Source organism: Periplaneta americana, chromosome 2 (assembly GCF_040183065.1).
Source record: "Periplaneta americana isolate PAMFEO1 chromosome 2, P.americana_PAMFEO1_priV1, whole genome shotgun sequence".
Lineage (NCBI taxonomy): Eukaryota > Metazoa > Arthropoda > Insecta > Blattodea > Blattidae > Periplaneta > Periplaneta americana.
This window is the reverse complement of record NC_091118.1, coordinates 93,318,933-93,341,635: the sequence shown is the minus strand read 5'-3', so window position 1 is coordinate 93,341,635 and position 22,703 is coordinate 93,318,933. Positions and strand designations below refer to the sequence as shown.

At 33.9% G+C, this 22,703-nt stretch overlaps 1 protein-coding gene across 1 annotated transcript in view; it reads right to left on the bottom strand.

Moving 5' to 3' along the window:
• Positions 1-22,703, bottom strand: part of LOC138694434 (folliculin-interacting protein 2) — an 84,268-nt gene that overhangs the window by 11,652 nt on the left and 49,913 nt on the right. Inside the window, exon 13 of the mRNA XM_069818132.1 lies at positions 1-22,703. This exon is cut by the window's left edge and continues 11,652 nt beyond it. Coding sequence (XP_069674233.1) covers positions 22,497-22,703 — 207 coding nt within the window. The 3' untranslated portion in view covers positions 1-22,496.

Sequence of the window (22,703 nt, the reverse complement as noted above, 5' to 3'; positions counted from 1 at the left end):
ATATCCTAAGAAGTTCGACTACAAAATATCTTTCTATACAAATGACTGTATTTTTTAGCTTTATTTTAACAGCTCTTTTCCAAAAGTGTCGGAAAAGAAGTTATGCCTATAATTTTACTTCCCCCCCCCCCCCTCCGTCCTTTTTTATAATATGTCACACAGCTTTCATTTCACCAGTGGTGGCTGATTGACTGAGGCAAGTGAGGCCGGGTCTCAGTCACTTTGCTTAACTGAAATCAAATTTTGTGTTTTTATATGATGTATTAGTTATTTGAATGAAGCATATACTGCCTGAAAGAAAGGAAGTTTTAAATAAAGAGAGAGTCTATCAAGATACCTACGACATCACTGACAATTTTTCTGACAGATAATCTTAAAACGCGAGTTTCTATTGCATCCTGGTATGAGCAACATAAATGGTTAAGTGGTAATGTGGTACAAAATAAACTTCTCTGTTGGCCTTGCTGTCAAGGGAAAAAAATAAAAAGAAAAGAAAGAAAGGGTATTTTCAACACATAATATGGGTTGCTTCATCACACTGAAACAATCACTGAAACTCACAGCATAACAGCTTATTTGGTGAGTGAAATTATTATTTTTCATTAATAGTAATAATAATAGACTAATAATAATAATATAATAACAATAATAATTAATATCATAAATAAACATTTCCTATCGGAGGCACATAAACTAGTTGCATCTGGCCTCACCGAGGATTTCGATCACCGGCCACTACTGCATTTCACATGTAATGTTTGGGTAAAGTACAATGGAAACAAAGGGAGAAGACAGAGTCTTAAAATGACAAAATTGGAAGAAGTGGCACACGTTTTTCCAAAAGTAAAAGGAAGAGGCACTCTGCCTGGGGTTAAATATGAGTAGGAACTCTGTTGAGAAACTCTGAGATGGCAGCCCCCTCACTCAACTTACCTTGTGAAATGTTGGTAATGTATTCAAAGGACATTATAATTACTTAACAGCTGCAAAACATAATCATTGAGCAAACATCACAGTTCAAAATAATATTTAGGATGTAATATCTCATAGCAGGAGAAATGGATATAACAGAAAAATATACATAAATTCAGCTACAACTCAGGAATATTAAGACGAACTCTTAAAAATAAAGCCTGCAAAGATTTCATAATAAAATAAAACTATATAAATCCATGGCAGTATCGACTTTAATAATTATATGGCTGAGAAACCTGGACAATAGCAAAAAGTAATAACTCTAGAATACAGACGCCAGAAATAAAATTTTTAAGAACAACACTAAATTAGTGGGGGGGGGGGGGGGGGAAATCAGAGATTAGACAAAAATTGAGAGTTCAGGAAATAAACGATACAATTAACATGTACGGGTCAAAATGGAGACATCATGTGGATGGGATGGCAGATTGCAGATTCCTCAAGTTAGCTGTACAGTACTAACTCAGAGGAAGACAGAAGCAGGGAAGACCAATGAAGAGATGATCAGACTAATAAAGAGCCAGAATGGATTGAAAAGTCCAAATCATGAGGAAGAAGAAGAATAAAATTAAAATACTTTATATAAGTATCAATTTTTATGTATTTGATAAATTCTGAGAACAAATAAATTTCGCTTAATTGCTGTGAAATCTATGTATTATTTGCTTTTCCAAAAATAACTGGTCTTAACATGTATAATTAACCATTCTGAAATAAAAAAATCGCATTTTCGAAATTTTTGTTTGTATGTTTGTCTGTCTGTTACCTTTTCACGTGTTAATGGCTGAACCAATTTCTAACAAAAATTAGAATATAAATTAAGTTAGTTCCAACTTAGATTTTAGGCTATATAGCATTCAAAATATTTTATTTAAAAGGGGGTTATGAGGGGGCCTGAATTAAATCAAAATATTTCTTGAAACTATATTAGTTGAACCATTAAAAGTATTATAATTTAAACAGGTTATGTACCTTACGACACCACAATGGTGTCGAAATGGGACCCATCTGTCATAAGGTACATAACCTTATATTCTTTGGACGATTTTGATACTGTTCCAGGAGAGAGTTGACTGTTGTGGGAAGGTTTCAATTAGGTGGGTTGAGGGAGATTTGTTGAATGAAGGGTCTATTGAGAGTATTGTGAACATATTTGATGTTTTAATTTGTTATATATTGGGAAATGGGTTAAAGTCTGTCTGTCTCTTAGGTAAATTTCGTTTAATGCAATCATGTAGGGATTACTTTCTGTATTCGTGTGTAGCAATTTTGTTCAATTTCATACAGGTTACATAGTTGTCATGAAGCAGCAGCAAAAAGTGTAACTGTTTTAATGTAGGCACCACATCATATTTTTTACTAGCCATACCCATGCGCACTGCTGCACCGGTTAGAATTAAATATAAAGTAATTACATAATTAAAATAAGACATTTGACCCAGGGAATATTCGTGTTTGATAGAATGGTAAATCGTTTAATATGTTACTTAATTTAAATTGTATTTAGATAATTAAAATGCGATCATTTTGGTCCAGAGACCACTCATTTGGTGCAATGACAATTCCTTTAACATGTTTCTTAATTTTTATTACATGCAACCATAGTTTAATGTACATTGACATCATTTAGTTTCAATGTGTATACTTTATTTTACTTGCTATATGTTTCCATTGAATTATGGTAATAACTTAACTTTAACCCTTGTTTTCTATGTATTCAGTAAATGGAGCTTGGCCCACTATGGTTCTGAACCCTTCAAATAACTTAAATTATATTATAATTATATTATATTATATTATATAAAAAGTGTGTTGATAAAGGATGTACTCCGATAAGTAAGTTTTTAATTTGTTATAGGGGCTCTTGAATCTCAGGAGGAACAACTTTTACAACAGCGCAACATAATCTGCTTGGCTCATTACCCAATTTTTTTGCATTGCATTTAATGCATATATATTTTATGTATTTTAACACGATTCAATTGAGCATAGTTAAAATTTGGATTATAAAATAATGCAATGCTAAGCTAACATACTATTACTGCATACTAAATCAATACACTCTCGTTGTTCGTTAATTCTCTGAGATAAAAATGAATGTGTACATAAAAATTATTTTAGGAAATACAGGAAACGAATATACAGAATAGCCTATCAAGTTTTCTGTGCATAAGAAGCTATTTTAATCTTATCTGTCCTCAATTCACTCAGAATTTACTGTAATAACACTATAGCATTATGTCCATCTAGAGAAACTACACTTTCCAATGGTGAAATAATAATTAATTATACAAATCGGTTAATTTAGATTCCGATATTACTTCATACAAACATAGAAACATTCTCTATAGGCTATGTTCCATAGCTTTCGATTGTTGTTGTCCAAGGCCCCTTATAGACGAAGTCATTTGTTTTTTATTTCATTACACCGCCTTAGATGGCAGTTATTTTAATTTTAAAACTCATTTATCTCATTAAATATCTTACTTACTTACTTACAAATGGCTTTTAAGGAACCTGAAGGTTCATTGCCGCCCTCACATAAGCCTGCCATCGGTCCCTATCCAGTGCAAGATTAATCCAGTCTCTATCATCATATCCCACCTCCTTCAAATCCATTTTAATATTATCCTCCCATCTACTTCTCGGCCTCCCCAAAGGTGTTTTTACCTCCGGTCTCCCAACTGACACTCTATATGCATTTCTGGATTCGCCCATACGTGCTACATGCCCTGCCCATCTCAAACGTCTGGATTAAATATCAGTCCTATCAAAATTTTTCAAAGAATAAAACTTATCGGATATGATTTTTAAATAAACTTTTGTTATGTAATATTTTTCACAAAAATCAATAATAAGCGAGATATTTCGATTTATTTAATTCAGGCCCCCTTATAACCCTCCTTTTAAATAACGTATTTTGAATGCCATATAGCCTAAAATCTAAGTTACAAGGGACGTAATTTATATTCCAATTTTCATCGAACTCCGTTCAGCCATTATCGAGTGACAGACAGACAGACATACAAACAAAAATTTCAAAAATGCGATTTTCTGTTTCAGGGTGGTTAATTATATTTGTTAGGACAGATTATTTTTGGAAAATCGAAAATTACCAGAAAAATTTCGGCTACAGATTTATTATTAGTATAGATAGATGTTATGGTGATTATATCACTTACACACAGCACAAACGATGATGTGGGGGTGTTGGAGGCAGTTGGTTTAGTGGGTGCATCAGGGATGGTGGTGTGGGTTTGTGATGGTGATTGCAGTTTATGAGAAGAATAGAGAACTGTTCCTGTATCATAGGAGCATCTGTTTCAGTTTCGTGATTGTGGTGTGAGTACTGGGAAGAGGTTTGACATTTGAGATGGTTTCGTCAGGGGCAGTCCGTCCATAAGGGCACATGCCCTACCCTAACATTCTTGAGGAAAAAGTGGTTTATATTTTACCACGATTTATTAAACAAATAGTCTGCTAATATTCGGTTCAAATCTATCTCGTACACTACGTACAAGTTTCACTGTTGCACGGATTTGTGTAACTAAAGAAATGACCAGACTGCGCATGTGCAGGTAGAAAAATTCTTAGGGCAGTCTGAGATTTTGCCCAGCTTTGCTAGTAATGGTGAGGCATGCGCACCGTGTTTGCTGCTTGTCATTGGCTGCTGTGATGCTTTTAGCACTAGTAATTTAACCTGCATTGGGACAAGAGCCTTGAACTGCCCATCAGCAGGGTAACCACTGGTAGTACGAAAACATAATTCCCTCTTTACAAATACAGCTCAATAGCATGTCCTAGTAACTGTTGTGTTGGTAATAAATTTTAAAAGAAGCAGGAAGGCAGAAAGCAAACCGCAGTACCACATTGTTTGTCGTGTTTTTATGGTAATGATATTTACAGCGACAGCGTTATGGATGCAGTGAAAATGTGTTAGTCGTTTTAAGTCCTACTGTTTGTTACAGAATACAGAAAATGAATAGTCAATTATTTGATTAATAAACCATTCTCAACTCATCCCTTGAATGATAAACTTGTAATTAAAGATCTGGGTAGGCCGAATCCTGATATTAAATTAGGACAAAGTTATTTGGTTAAAGACAAGGTGGTGAAGAGGTCATTCATCTCGGAAATCTATTCGAAACATGACTGGCTGTGTTGTTGTGAGGTAAAAAATGCGCTATTTTGCTTTCCATGTTTGTTGTTTGGAGGTGACATTTCATGGACTAAAACAGGTGTTACGGATCTGAAACATTTATCTGAAAATATTAAAAAACATGTTGCGTCTTCAAACCACAAGAGTAATGTCATGGATTTGGCCGTATTGGGGATTCAGAATATTGCAAGTCGACTGAGTTCTGCTTACAGTCAGCAAATTGAACTTCACAACAAGAAAGTAAGAGAAAACAGGTATGTGTTGTCTCTGCTTATTAATTGTGTTCGATTCTGTGGTGCTTACGAACTTGCTCTGCGTGGACATGATGAGTCAACTTCAACTAATCCAGGGATTTTTCGTGTACTTGTCGATTTTAGTGCCGAATTGAACGAGTCGCTGAGAGCCCATTTAGACAAAGCAACAGTATTTAAAGGAACCTCAAAAACAATCCAAAATGATTTGCTGGATTGCATGCTTCATGTTTGTCACAAATATAGTTCCGAAGAAATTAAAGCTGCCAACTTTGTGGCGGTTATAGCAGAGAAGACATCTGATGTTTCAAATATTTTTCAGAGGGTCCTGGTATATCGTTACATTGTAAATGATAATGCTGTAGAAAGATTTTGACGTTTTCTGAACCCGTCCAATCATGATCCAGGGTCACTCTCCGCCTGCATTTTGAAAGAAGTTAATGCTCAATTAAGAGACACTCCACATAAGTTAATTTCCCAAAGTTACGATGGAGCTGAGGTTTTGAGTGGAAAAGAACGGGGTGTCCAAAGACGAGCCAGACAGCATTATCCTCAAGCTTTTATGTGCATTGTCATGCTCACCAACTTAATTTGGTCATGTCTCACGCGGCTACAATAAACCGTGGCGTGCGCATATTTTTTTCTAATCTGGAAGGAATATCACCACAGAGAACTAAGGTTCTGGATGAGATGGTTGGTCGACGTCTTCAAAGGCCAGCTCCTACGAGATGGAATTTTCATTTGCGGGCTGTTCTTAATGTTTATGAATACCATAAAGTGTTAATAGAAGGCATGGATGAAATTCAATCGCAGAATGACATTAAGCAGTTTTCCACTATTTCACAAGCTAGTGGGTTGAAGTTAATTTTGTTGGATGAAGAATTTAAATTCTGGCTTCACTTCTTTTATAGAATTATGCCACACGTTGACATTCTGTTCAACCAACTACAGAAGAGAGTAACGGATCCTGTTCAAGTGAAAGAACACATAAACGGTTTTGAGAATCACATCAAGATGACAAGAGACAATATAGAGAGATCTGCAGGAGTGAAAGAAGGAAATGGGGTGTCCAGAAAACGAAACCACGAAGAAATGTCCGGAAATAGGTTGCATGAAGCAAGGGAGTTTTGTGATGTTATAATCACACAAGCAAGTGAAAGATTCAGTTTCACTGGCCATCTCAGCGCTTCTAACTTATTCGTATCGGAAATGTTTCCTGAGTACTGTACATCATTTCCAACAAAACACCTCATATCAACTTAGAAGCTTTCCCCTTTCTGGATCAAAAGAAACTAGAAACTGAGCTTGGAGTGGTGTACAGAAGGGAAGAGTTCAGATCCGTGTCTGGTGCAATTCCAATGTTGAAATTTATAGTAAATACAAATACCATCAGCATATTTTAAGAAACCGTGAAACTGCTACAAATAATAATAACAATTCCGATGTCAACATCTGAAGCAGAAAAATGTTTTTCAACTCTAAAAAGAATAAAGACTTTTTGTGCAACACGATGTATCAAGACAGATTATCTTCCCTAGCCATGTTGTCAATATAACGAAATCTGGTCATGGACTTACCTGATTTCAATAATAAAGTAATTGACACGTTTGTCGCAATGAAAGATAGAAGATTGGATTTTACCTACAAAATGTGACAAGACAAAGTGTAAATGTAAATAATCTGCGAAATGTAAATAAGTGTTCATATATGTATAGTGAGACTAAGTGTACTTTTATAGTGTAAATAGTGTACCGGTACATAAAATGTCTTCAACATCACACACAACCAACTTGAGCAGCAACAACACAGCACATACTGATGACGATGGAGACGACGACGACGACAACGACAACAACAACAAAAAGCAGCATTATGTAAGTAATTTTTTTGTGCCCCACCTAGTTCGAAAATCACGAGCGCCATTGGGTTTCGTAATTAGTGATGGAGACAGGGCTGTGTAAATATTTTTGTGTGTGGGGGCAGTGGTGCTTGGAGGTGAGGATTTTGGGTAGCAAGAGAACGTCATTTGTCCTGTGTAATGAGAATCTTCTGAACACATAATACAGAACTCGAGGTTGTTACTCAGTTTGTGTTTGCATGCATAGATAGAGTCTTTTGCACATTTTCAGTACTTGGCTGAATTTGTACAAGTCAAGTTGTCATGTCCATAATCTGCAGTGGATGCATGAACAGTGTTGTATCTGCTCCTTAGAGACTTCTCCTCTGTAATTTCTGTCGAAGTGTTTCAAGCCTGTGAAGAGCTTGGTTGACGTCTCTAGGTTTTCTAGAAACCTGAACCATTGGCTTTTGTATCTGCATCAAGATTACCCTGACCACTCTATTAATGTTGAAGTTTTGCTCATTTAGAGCATTCATCAGTGTCTCTAGTGGGATAGGTGTATCTGTGTCTCTTATTACGAAGGTTTGCAGGCAAAGGCTTCAGCTTTTATATCCCTCCAAGCATTGCATAGAAACTTCGAGAAGAGAGTAAAAGATGAAACTATCAAATGGAAAACAGATAATGGGCTATTGTTAAAAGGAAAAAGACAAGAGAGGATGTAATAGGGGAGCATATCTGACATTCTCCCTGTGTCATGTTAGTGAGCTTAATTAAGAGGAAAGATAAACCATTTGCAGTCTAGCAAGAGGATATTTATAAGGAATTCAACTGTTATTTTCTAAATGTTTTTTTTTTTCTATGGTAAGGAACAATGAAGACTAATACAAACAACATAATTTTAAAGAGCATGGTCTCAATAGGGGAGTATGGTTATTAATTATGTTTTTTCACTCGTCTTCCTCCCTCGTTGTATTCTGTACTGTTGTATACCCTATTGAAAAGATTAAAGAGATATCCAATGCCAGTTTCTGACTAATGATTCCACAACATTTTCTTACTGTTAGACAAGATTACGATATTTAAATCTATGTTGCAAAACAAACAAAATAAAATGCCGCTACCTGTAGGACAGGTGTGGATACATTAAGTCATTCTAATTAGTTGGGGTTCCTAAAAAAAAGTCAGTAGTCAATGATTCCATCATCATTGTCATTATGAATTTTGTATGGATTAGGTCCTTTGTAACCTGTTCCCTTATAGCTCTTGAAGATGTGTCTAGTCTCTCCATCTTTGTTGCGGTTGGTCTATATTCCTCTTTCCTACTAGTTGATATTTTCACATTTATCTCGGCATGCAACTTAGGTATGATTTATATTTCAAATGAGACAAAATGCATGGATTGATAAAATAGTTTAACTGAAATATATGCCAGAAAATCGTTTTAACTCATGTTTACTACCTTGCATTGATTAATCTACAAATTTACTAATCTTAATATCATACAACAACTGTGTCTGATTTATTATGGAATAAAATTGAATGACAAATTGTACTGCATATGCCTGTCTAATGTATAAGACAACAAGCTTAAAAAATTATGTTGAATAATCAATGAACTACCTAAGTGTAAAAACGACTAAATTAAAAGTATAAATTGCCCACTTTTGAATACTACATCTCCCTTCACAAAAAAGATTCACATTGATTACTGTTGGTGAATATACAGCATGAACCATTTTGGGTCTTTTTTTTTATCACTGCAAGAGTCAATAACATTAACTTTCTGCAAGTAATAGTTGTTTATACAAATAAATTATCATATATTTAAATGAACGACTTGTTCTAATGCATCTCACCTAAAGACAACAATGAAATTGAAAAATGCATAAAGAAAATGTGACTAATAAAAAAAAGGGAATTAGAACAACTGCATCATACAATTAATGTAATCACATTTCATTTTCTATTATTTAATAAACCTTGAATGTGTAACTCTTTATAGTATTACATTCATTCATGTACAAAGAAGTTTTGAAAAAATATAGTACATTACACATTTCTTACACACTTTGTATAATAATTATATTTGTAACATCGTACTTTTGCAAAACAGTCTTAAAACAAATTAAATTTTAACTCCAGCATTTATTTCATACTACAAGCAAGTTCAATATTATATGCAACAATCTCATTATGTCATTCCACTGCACAAATGATCCATACATGTTATGCTACAAATTAAATGAGATGTGACACAATATTTTTGCAGAGTATCAGATATTAGAAACATAAATAAAATCTTTTTTTTTATGCACACGTATTATTTTAAATATGTTGTTGTTAACTAATGCGGAGTTCTTGGCACTAAAGCCATTAACTCTTTTGCCTTCCAAAAGGAGAGTGATGTAGCAAAAAGTGTAACTGTTTTAATGTAGGCACCATAATATTTCTATGTATTTTAAAATATGAAACTTTATAAAAACTTTCAAAGTGTTAGAATTATTAAAAAAAAAAGAGAGAGACGGTAATATACCCTATACAACGGACAATATATATTTTTTTTTAACCTTTTTGCTGCTTAGGCTGTCTGAGTAACGGCAGACAAATTCATTACATATCTTTGTGTTGATCGTCACTCTGACAGCAAGGGTGAAGCAACAGAAACAAGGCTTCCAAAGCACATAATGGAATTTGTGAACGTGGTTTTAACTAAGAGACCATATTCTGCCATCTGTTAGGAGTCGAAAGAACTATATTCCATTGCAAGGAGACTTTGGCAGGTTGCAAAAAAATCAGCAGTTTAAAAGTTAATAATTTCAACATTTTAAAAGTTAAGATTTTGTTAAGTTTTATACTTTAATAACAAATGTTAAAGTCAACCTAAGAAGAGTAGTATTTTAAAGTTAACATTTTAAATCCTAATAATCAAGGCTAGGATTTATATGTAATTACACATTTCTTTATTACAAAGATAACAAGCTTATCTTTATCAATTACGTTGTTTGTAATACAAATCCAACAAATTTATTTTACATATTTTTCCATATTTATAGTATTGGCACATATTACATGGAAAATAAATATTATTCCATATTTAGCAGTTTTAATGTAATATTCATTCATATTTTTCCTTAGCAATAGAGACAACCACAACTCTTCTCATTTTCAGTGACAAAATATGGCAACACAGTTAAAGTTTACAGTTATGTACACAAATAGTTTCTGAACCTGAAGGCTTTGAGAAGACAAAGAAAGAGTTAAAGTATGTGGCTGTAACTTTAGCAACATCTCTTAAGAGTCATGTAGACAAGGTCATTCACCATCCCTCCCACCAAGTAACAACCAGCACATTCATTGAGGTAGACAAGGTCATTCACCATCCCACCCACCAAGCAACAACCAGCACAGTCAGTAAGTATTCTGCTCTTATCCAATAACCTTGTGTACTTTCAAAATGCCGAAAGTAGGAACATCCACTATTGTGAAATAAAAAAATTATGTTGCTGAGTTTGAAGATGAAGGTTTTACAATAGATGGGAGAATGTTATTCTGTAGTATGTGTCAAACCAGTGTCAATGCAAATCAGAGATTTTCAATTAACCAGGCCATTTCTACTGCGAAGCACGAAGTTAGCAAAGGAAAAAATACCGGGATTCAAACTCTCGTGACACAACCAATTAGGGCCAGTAAACGAGTTGAGTTCAACACTGATCTTCGCCGTGCTCTCATGGGATCAGATACACCTCTTTGCAAACTCAACAGCAGTTTCTAGAGAAATACACAAACCACAGCATTCTGTATAACATTATGGAAAAACTATAGTGACGTGGTGTATCAAGAAACTGTGGAGAAGATAAAAACTGAGGTCGGTGAAAATTCCATCTGGGTGCCAGTGGATGAAACTACAGATGCAGAAGGATGATGTATCAGCAGTGTTGAGATAGGTTCCATGAACAGTGAGACTACTTGCAAACTTATATTGTTGACTTGTGAATTAATGGAAAAATGCAATCATAAAACTGTAGCAAAACTTTTCAATGATGCTATGAGTGTAGCTGCTTCATATACGGTGAAAGCAGGGGATGATGCATTAAAAAGTTTTATTTCCAAAAATGATCCACTTAACATGCACTGCGCATGCTTTCCATCATACTACTGAAACAATAAGAGTAAATTTTTCAAAAAGCTTGTACTGGGAAGCTAGGGAGAAAATGAGTTGATCCGCCATTGGAAAATAAATAAATTTTTCTAAAAGCTCCAAGCAGAATTTTAATTTTAAAAGAAAGTATCCTGAAATACCTTTGCCACCCTGACCAGTATTAACCAGATGGGGAAAATGGTTGGAAGCTGCTGAGTACTACTTGAAACACTATAAAGCCGTTAAGAATATGCTGGATTCCCCTAATTCAGAAAGTGCTGCCTTGATTGATATTATGAAATCCTTATTGAGTGACGAGTGTGTGAAAAATGAACTGTGTTACATTCAAGCAAATTTTGCTAATATCTCAAAACAATTCAGAAACTACAATATGGCTATCTCACATTACCTGAAAATATTGATATAGTAAAAAACACGATTCACGAACTTAAATATACACCTAGGAAGGTAGCTGGCCTCATCGAAAGTAAAGTGGACAATGTGTTTTCAAAAAATCCAGGCTTTGAGGACATATGTAAAATTAGTGTAATACAAAGAGGCACAACAAATGAGAAACTAGAATTGGATGTATCACCTGCAGATACAGTGAATTTCAAATATCAACCAGTCACCTCATGTGGAGTAGAGCAAACCTTCAGCCAATACAAACTGATCACTTTTACAGGATAATAGGAGAAGCTTCACATTTGAAAATTTAAAACAACATTTTGTGACATACCAATTGAATAGTACAATGAATAAGACACTTGGGGGAAAAAATTAAAGTTAACTGAAAAAGCTTCAATTAATCCATGAATTTATTACTTTGATATATTTCTGTAGATCCTAAAATGTAATAAAATGTAGTGATTAGTAGTTAAACTTTTTTTACTTAATAGTGTTCCATAGTTTGTCCATATTGTACAAAATATGTTGTTGTTGTTTTCTAATGCCAGGCGTTTGCCAATAAAGTCATTTGACCTCTTGCACTCCAATATTTTTCAAAGATATTATCATGACTAGCCACTAGCACAGATTTTGAGGTGTTCCGAATCCATTTCTTGGTTTGAGTTGCACAATGGGCAGTTAGGGGACTGATATATTCCAATTCTATGCAGGTGTTTGGCCAAACAATCATGGCCTGTTGCCAATCTAAATGCAGCTACAGACAATTTTCGTGGTAAATCGGGAATTAACTGTGGATTTTGATGCAGAGAGTTTCATTTTTTCCCTTGGGATTGAGTTATCAAATTTTGTTTGTTGAAGTCTAAGTAGCCTATGTAGATTTAATAAATCTCTTCACAGAGTAATACGTAGATTTAGTAACAGGTCTGTAAGTAGCAAATATAATTACATCTGTATGTACATATTTTGAGTGTTTTAATACAAATATATGTACATAATTAGAACATTTTTACAACATATAAATCCTAGCCCTGCTAATAAGCAAGCTGTTCTGTCTGTCTGTTAACATCTCAAACCAGGTTATGAAAGGATGAAGAAAAGAATAAAATTTTAATACAAACTTGGGATTCAAGTGGTTTGGTTGATAGCATTCTGTAGGGTTTCTGTTTAGGACACACATTACTGCTACAGGTCAACATTGGTTTATCAAAGACTACATAAGACATGTGCAACTCCCAATTTAAGAGCCAAAGAGAAACAGCCCAAGTCACTGGCAGTCAGACGAGATAATACAAATACTCATTATGAAAACAACACTGGTGTCATGCTTATACTACGGGTACATGATAAAATAAATTCTCCATTATATATGAACCTATAACTGAGCAAAATGGTGACAATCTAGTTCTCCCATTCCCACTGAGACAATCAGATCAGTTAGAGAAAAGCCACAGCCTTTTAATGCAATAAATATTGTGACGTCTCTGGGTGATGAGGAGCGTCACCGACCACAGGTGCCACAATATTAACAGCAAGATTTGTATGACGTACACACAGCTTTCGAATCATATTTCTTAAAATGTATTCTCGCACCCCGCCTCACGAAACTCAAAGTTGTATAAATTTTAGAAGTTTCTGTAGAGTTTACACACGTTAAAGCTAGACAGAATTATAGATGATAATCTGCATTGGAAACATAAAGATTTCCTGTCCAATGCAACTCACTTGGCTGTATATTTGATAAATGTCACTTAATCCTTGCTAAGGTGAGAGACCTTACAAGTTGTCCTATTTCCATGCCCTACTTTCAGTCCCCTGTTCATGAAGATTTCTATCTCAGCTTATCAACTGAAGAAATTGCTTCTGTGGAGGATGGAAACATCAATAACACCGATAACAGTGGTGAAGAACATTAAGTACTTCAATAATGTTGAAAACGATTAAGTATGAAAAGTGAATTTTTGTTACTGTTTACTTCATTGAGTCTAGTGACACTAACATCACATATTTAATTAACCCTTTTAATGCCACGAGGTCGATCTATTGGCTGGCCAATGTTATACAAGAATTACTACAGCTGATTTTTCAGTCCCTATTTTTAAGTGCTCATAGTCTTTGTTTAAATTAATATTATTAAATGCCATAGATCAAATACACATTTTTATACATGATGTTGGAAAAGAGTCAGGTAGTTCCTGCTCCGTCTTCATGAGCATTTGAATTTTAAAGTATTTGTGAGTGTGTTAATTCTGACAATGACAATCTAAGTGGTGTGGTATATGAGGTAATGGAAGAAAGTGATCACATGTATATAGACGAATTACCAATTAACAGTGACGATGACTTGCAATAATTAGACAGTGATTACATTCTGCCATCCATTGTAGAACAAGAGATTACACTGCTGCAACCACCTCACATGTATCAGGGAATAATAAATCACAGTCAGAAGGAGAACATGACACTTTGGAACATAAATTAAGTAGAAATTTCGTAACAAGAGGTGTTAAATAATCAATCAATGCAAGCATATGCAAGAAGAAAAATGTCAAAAGATAAAAGAACTCTGGTAAAGGTTACGTTTTCAGAAGTGGAAAAAATGTTCCCACCAAGTATTTGTTTTAGCTTTATTTGTCACTAGCAATGGTGAGTGTTTCGAAATTTTTAATGCTGAGCAGTAAAAGGACTGTTTTCAAACATTTTGGAGCACTGGAGACAAACAAAAGCAAGATGCACTGTTGTTAGTTGTGTAGAAAAGAGATGTATAGTGAGTTCTGCAAATGCACCCGAGTTCGGAAAAAATCGTATATATTCCTAATCATAGCATTAGAAGTGGATGGTAGACGTCACACTGTATGTAAGGAGTACTGACTGCAAAATTTACAAATAAATGTCTCGAATGAAGACTGTGGTTAGAGATGTAACATGTCAGAGCAGAACATAAATACTACATCAAGTTAATAAAAATGTCAAGTTCTGCCTCCGAATGTGTTTTGAAGACAGAGGCAGTCATACTGAATAACTTTTGTGAGCTCGCCTTGATGCGGAACTTAGTGTACATCTTCTGTATTCATTTTGAAGATAATGTAACACTTTTGGTATATTCCAATAAATACATGAATTGTCAATTTAAACTTCAGTAACTGCAGTCACTCTTGAGCATTTGTTTGGTTTCCAATAGTGTAGTTTAAATGTAGGACATCAATGTTTGTGAAATAAGACATGACAAAAGCTCAAGCTCTCTGAATTTATAATACTACATTAAATTACAAAGCATTACGTTTGTGTGAAGAGCTTGCATTTACATTCCGCCAAAATGTCACAAATTTAAAGATTTACAGTTGACTTCCCATAATTTGCTGTAATTAATGCATTAACTTCCTCGAAATATCGAAAATCGCAAATTATCTGCAAAATTTTTATTATTATTTAAAATCCAGAAAAAAGTTACTCTAACAGGTTTAATTACTACAATGCACTTAAAAATCAAGTGCAAAATGGGAAAAAGTGCAAAACATTTTAAACATAAAATATTACACAGCGGTACAGTGGGATAACATCTTAAAACAAAAAACACAAATTTTACAAAATATCATAAGACACTCTAGTTTAATAAAAAATGTCAGCTTTTTCTGTTTCTTAGGAGATTGTCCATTTTTTCTGATTTTAGATCGTAATTTTCTTGAGAGGGAGAGAGCATAAATCGATTAAAAACAGAACTGACAACATTACTTCTTACTTCAACAAAAGAGCACAAATTAACCACACTATCGGGAGTCAACTATAAGTGATTTAGATATTTACAGCATATTATAAGAGTAATAAATGCCAATTTGACTTCTATGAAACAACATTTTTAAAGCAAGTTTTTAATTTTGGGGGGTGGGGGAGGGACAACATTATTCTTTTGATACATTCCACCAAACTATGCACTCTCAATTTAAACTACAGCAACTGTAGTCACTCTTGAGTACATGCACAACAGTGGCTCCAAATGTGGACTTGGTCTGTATTAATACAATTAATTTATAAAATCATGTAAAAGCAGCAATTATACATACAGGGTCTCCCATATAAACTAAGACCGAATGCACGGTGTTTGTACTCTGTGCTATGGCAGTTGCCTCAGCCGAACTTATGTTGCGTGCGGCCGCCCTGCTTTAAGTGTGTATACATCTTATATGAAATCTTACCTTATAAAAGATGCTGGAAGTGTCGTCTTTCCTGGGTTATACAGGCATTGTATCTGGTAACCACATTCTGGCTAACGCGAGTGAGTTCTACCACTGTAATGTTTCTGATTTCATTCATAATGTTTTCTTTCAGTTCCTCCAATGTATGAGGATTTGTTCGATACACTTTTTCTTTCAGTTTACCCCATGAGTAAAAATCGCACACTGTTAGATCTGGAGAACGAGGGGGAAATAGACCAGCACTGATCACTCTATCTGCAAACACTTCCGAGATTGTAAGAAGGGCATCTTCTGCTGTATGAGCAGGGGCTGAATCTTGTTGAAACCACCCACGTGATTTTTCTTCTTCCGTTAACTGATGGAAGAACAGCATCAAAATGTTATCTTGGTACCTCTCTGCATTTACTGTCGTCTCGAAAAAAATAGGCCCAATTATTCGTCTTGTACTAACAGCACACCAAACACCAATCTTCCTATCATAATGAGGGCTTCATAAACACCAATAGGATTTTCTGCACACCAATAGCGAGAGTTGTGACTGTTCACATGACCATTAAGATGAAACCAGGTCTCATCCGAAAAGAACACAAGCTGTGAGGTAAACTGAAAGAAATAGTGTATCGAACAAATCCTCACACATTGGAGGAACTGAAAAAAAAAAAAATTACGAATGAAATCAGAAACATTACAATGGGAGAACTCACTCGCATCAGCCAGAATGTGGTTACCAGATATAATACCTGTATAACCCAGGAAGGACAACATTTCCAGCATCTTTTATAAGGTAAGATTTCATATAAGATTGTATACATGCTTAAAGCAGGGCGGCCGCGTGCGACATAAATTCGGCTGAGGGAAATGCCGTAGCACAGAGTACAAACACCGTGCGTTCGGTCTTAGTTTATATGGGAGACCCTGTATATTACAGTTAAAAGATTTAAATTTTTTATTTTATTCTGAGGAAGGATTTCGACGGAATTAATGCCCTACAATTTATAAACACAATCGTGAAAGTATCAATTATATAATTATATGCTTGGAAAACTTTTCTTTTAAGGGGGAATTTGGACTGTATTAACAAACCACAGTTCATAAGAGCATGGGAAACCATCAAGTACAGTATACATATTATAGCACTTAGAAGACTTATTAGTTTAAGCTTTTTAGGAGAGTGGAGACAACTTTACACTTTAGGTACACTATACACATGAAGTCTCAATTTAAACTACAGCAACTGAAGTCACATTTGAGAGTATGCACAACAGTGGCTTCCAAATGTGGAAAAATCAATTATGTATTAAAATTAGAAGACATGTTTTTAATGTTTTTTTAAGGAGTGAGACACTTTACACTTTGGTACATTCCACTATGCACATAAAGTCTCAATTTAAACTACAGCAACTGTAGTCACTCTTGATCATATGTGCAATAGTGGCTCCCAAATGTGAAAAAATTTATTATGTATTACAATTAGAAAACTTATGTTTTTAATGCTCTTTTCAGGGGTGAGAGAACTTTACACTTTTGATACATTCCACTATGTACATGAAGTCTCAATTTAAACTACAGCAACTGTAGTCACTCTTGAGCATAGTATATTATGTGCAATAGCAGCTCCCAAATGTGGAAACATCAATTATGTACGGTATTAAATTTAGGAAACTTATATTTAATGCTTTTTTTAGGGGGCGAGAGAACTTTACACTTTTGGTACATTCCACTATGTACATGAAGTCTCAATTTAAACTACAGCAACTGTAGTCACTCTTGAGCACACGCACAATAGTGGCTCCCAAATGTGGAAACATCAATTATGTATTATAATTAGAAAATTTATGTTTTAATCCTTTTTTTAGGGGGTGAGAGAACTTTACACTTTCGGTACATTCCATTATGCACATAAAGTCTCAATTTAAACTACAGCAACTGTAGTCACTCTTGAGCACCTGCACAATAGTGGCTCCCAAATGTGGAAACTTCCATTATGTATTATACTTACGAAACTTATGTTTTTAATGTTTTTAGGGGGTGAGACAACTTTATACTTTGGTACATTTCACTATGCACATGAAATCTCAATTTAAACTACAGCAACTGTAGTCACTCTTGAGCACATGCACAATAGTGGCTCCCAAATGTGGAAACATCACTTACCAGTATGTACTGTACTTAGAAGAGTTATGTTTCTAATGTTTTTTGTGGGGGTGACAAGACTTTAAATTTTTGGCACATTGCACTATGTGCATTAAGTCTCAATTTAAACTACAGCAACTGTAGTCATTGTTGAGTAGGGTTCCCAGACATCCCGTAAAATATGGGATTGGGACAAAAGTCTCGGGACAGCTTTTCATCCTGTATCTTAGAGTTCTAAACTGAGAAAAAATGGAAAAGTTACAATGTCTATTCTACATTAGAAATTACAAATATCGCACTTCATCACTGCATTGTAGATGGGCTATTATGAAACAATTATTGTTAGTTATTAATTTCTCAAGGCGAGTGATGGCAACACCAAACGTTTAGATGAAGTCTCACTGGATCTTTTTAAAAGTACTGAAGGAGAATTCTCAAATTTGAAGAGAGTAGTGGAGTTCATTATATGTATCCCTGGAACAAATGCGTGTGTTGAAAGATTATTTTCTCGCATGGACACTCTATGGAGTGATGATAAAAATAAATTGTCTGTATAAACAGTAAAATCATTGCTTGTTGTAAACTCATTCTTCAAAATAAACAATTGTTAAGTGAAATTAATTCTTCAGAAAATATTGCAAGATCAAGGTGGATTGATTTATGAGAATATTGTCACATGAGTAGTGTATTTTGTAGCTATTTTTGTAATAACTTAGTGAAAACAATTTGAAGGCAACTTACATAAAGAAGCTTAAACCTAATGCAAATATGCTCCCTAACAATTTTGCTTACTTACTCTTAGTTAGTAAAGTATTTGGGACTACACACACAGATTTTGAAAGACTGACATTTTGATGGTTGCACATACTAAACTTACTCAGTGAAAACTGATGTGTCCCGTATTTTTTTACAATATGTCTGGGAACCCTACTCTTGAGCACATGGACAATAGTGGCTCCCAAATGTGGAAACATCACATATGTATTGTACTTAGGAAACTTATGTTTTTAATGTTTTTTTTTTTTTTTTTTTTTTTTTTTTGAGAGGGTGAGACGACTTTAAACTTTTAGTATATTCCAATATGCACATGAAGTCTCAATTTGAACTACAGCAACTGTAGTCACTCTTGAGCACATGCACAATAGTGGTTCCCAAATGTGGAAAAATCAATATGTTTTGTATTAAGGGAAACTTATGTTTCTAATATTTTTTTGAGGGGGTGAGACGATTTTAAACTTTTGGTACATTCCATTATGCACATGAAATCTCAATTTAAACTACAGCAACTATAGTCACTCTTGAGCACATGCACAATAGTGGCACCCAAAATGTTGAAACATCAATTACGTATTATAATTAGAAAACTTATGTATTAATGATTTTATAGGGGGTGAGAGAACTTTACACTTTTGGTACATTCCACTATGTACATGAAGTTTCAATTTAAACTACAGCAACTGTAGTCACTCTTGGACACATGCACAATAGTGGCACCCAAATGTGTGAACTTCAATTATGTATTATACTTAGGAAACTTATGTTTTTAATGTTTTTTGAGGGAGAGAGACGACTTTAAACTTTTGGTACAATCCATTATGCACATGAAATCTCAATTTAAACTATGGCAACTGTAGTCACTGTAGTCACTCACAATAGTAGCGCCCAAATGTGAAAACTTAAATTATGTTTTATACTTAGGAAACATGTTTTAATGATTTTATAGGGGGTGAGAGAACTTTATACTTTTGGAATATTCCACTATGCACATGAAGTTTCAATTTAAACTACAGCAACTGTAGTCACTCTTGAGCACATGCACACTAGTGGCACCCAAATGTGGAAACATCAATTATTATTGTACTTATAAAACTTATGTTTTAATCCTTTTTTAGAGGATGAGAGAACTTTACACTTTTGGTACATTCCACTATGCACATGAAGTCTCAATTTAAACTACAGGCTACAGCAACTGTAGTCACTCTTCAGCACATGCACAATAGTGGCTCCCGAATGTGAATTTGGATTAGATTAGGTATTTGCAGTTCTTGTGAAAGCATAAATTATATTATATTTAGAAGACTTATGTTTCTATTCTATGATATAAGAACAATGCATTTATAGTTGACTTTAATATAATAAAATAAAGTATTGTAGTGAACAAATTTTACAAATTGCTGATTACAAATACAACAAAAATAAATTCTTGCTATAAAACATCTAAAAGAAAAAAAGCTGACATTGGCATACCTACTAATTTGTAGTGCATGTTTCTGAAAGTTAAGTTCACTAGGGACTAGTAAAGTCACAACTGTATCTGCTATGCCGCTACTGCATGCTTTATGCCCTTTTCATATGCATTGTAACAAAAAATATATGCCTGTGAACTTCTACACCAAGTTATATTACAATAAGTTGTGCCCATGTAAACAGTTTCCATTTACATTTCCTGAAGTTGTCGGCAATTTAAAGATACAGGTTTAATTTCACTGTGTTGACACAGGCAATTGTTTACTTGAAAATAAGCTTGTCTGAAGAATAAAGCTAATTGAGCAATTTGTGGTTATTGTGGCATATTGATAGTTTCTGCAGTGAAATTAAGTCATTAATACATATGGATCATCAGTGTAGAACTGTGATAATGTCAACTGTAATGGTATTCTTAACTTAACACTTGCCAGTATCGTTCAATATTAAGACTGCCATTAGAGGAACATGAAGGCTTTCTGAAACTATTCAAAGGAACCATACTTATGTTATGGATTCTCTCTCATATATCTATTAGGAACAATATCTTGTATTTAAAAATAAAAGACGTGTTGGAAAAGAAAGCCAAATTACATACTGTCAGAAAAAAAAAACAGAATATCAATCATCTCTTCATGAAATACGTCAGTAAAAAAATATATATCCACAACAAAAATCATATTTCTATACAATGTTATGAAATTCTCTTAATTTAACTTTGTTTTCTAATTCTTTAGCAAGCATTAAGGGGAACAGGAAGGGTTTAAGAGAACTCAATAGGACCTATATAACCATTCTAATTTTAACAAAAGTTTCACTTTAAACAATCTATATTTTATAAAAGTAGTTTTGAAAATAATATTTTCCGCCTGTACTATTTATCTTTCCCTTTGTCCTTCTAGTAATCTGATATATAACCAAAAGTTGTATAAAAAAGGCCATAAAAATATTTTCTCAAAGCAATACAGCTCATGTCCTCCAACAAAAACAGATCAACATAAAAAGTGTAATGCTTTTAAACCTCAGAGAAATGCCTGACACATCAGACCCAAGAACAAGTTCATTAATTTTACCTAAAAAGGATTCACAATGAAGTTAATTATGAGAAAAAATTTTAGTTCTTAATTTTACAATACATTATTAGTATGAAACCACAATATGGTTAAGAAAATAAATTACACTCAAACTTATTTCTTCTGATTGGTTATATTATAGACAGTAACACCCATAGTAACATAACTTCAAATTTGCTGTGAGGTTTGATTTTCAAATGCTGATCTTAATAATAACACATTTAACACTGATATTAAAAAAGTCTCTCAAGTCTGAAACTATAACAGAATTTGGTTACATATGATATATCACTTTAAGTATCAATACTTATAGTTTAGAATAAGCTGATATAACACACCAGAAAAAGTATATTATACGTCCTGAACAGAATTTTGTAATCAATGGAAATTGTTCATCCTCTGTCAGTTCCTTTGTGATATTTTTCAACATTGAAATAACACTACTTAGTTCTACTGACATAATACTGTATATATTCTACATCAACATTTTCGAAAGAAAATACCCGATTTTCTTTTTCTATTCATTATTTCTTTGATAATATCTACTGGAACAATTTACATAAAAATAAATATTACACATCTTTTATCATTTATTTTTAATTAGTGAAATGTGTCTTCCTGCATTAATTACATCCTTTTAAGCAAAGGAAAACAATTTGAATCTTTGCTTTCATCAGAAAATTCTGACACACACTTTACCATTTAAAAATAATGATAAAATCATGTAATTCAAGACATGTGGATAAAAACGCAACCAGTATTTCTAACAGAGTATGTAAATTGCACTTTCTTTTCCTAATATCTTACATAGGTGGATTATTTTTATAAAAACTCTGGAATTTACAGTGCTGCCAATTAATGAGAAAAAAATATGTGTGTGATTTCAGTGTGGAAATGAATGATTGTCATTTTTTCGTTGGGAATTACCAGAGATGTTGAACAAATCTGAAATAAGCTGCACTCAAGAGTTGATATGAAAATAATTTACCTTTACATATTTATAATATTTTTATGCGATAGATATTTGAATTATAGAAGTAAGGAGCACAGTTCTGCCTTAAGATGATTTATGAGTACATGTATCGTTACCTGAAGCTGAGCCCATATCGTTCTGTTACTTGTGGTGAATGGGTTGAAGCGATTGCAAGAAGGAGAGGCACGTCATTGGCATCTAGGTCCAAACTCGTTGTGAGTAATTCCATGTCACAAAACTCTGTTGTAAGCAAGAGTTCTGCTAGAGCCTGACTGCGTAGGAACAGCTCCCGTAACTTGGATTCTAAGTGCAGCAAACA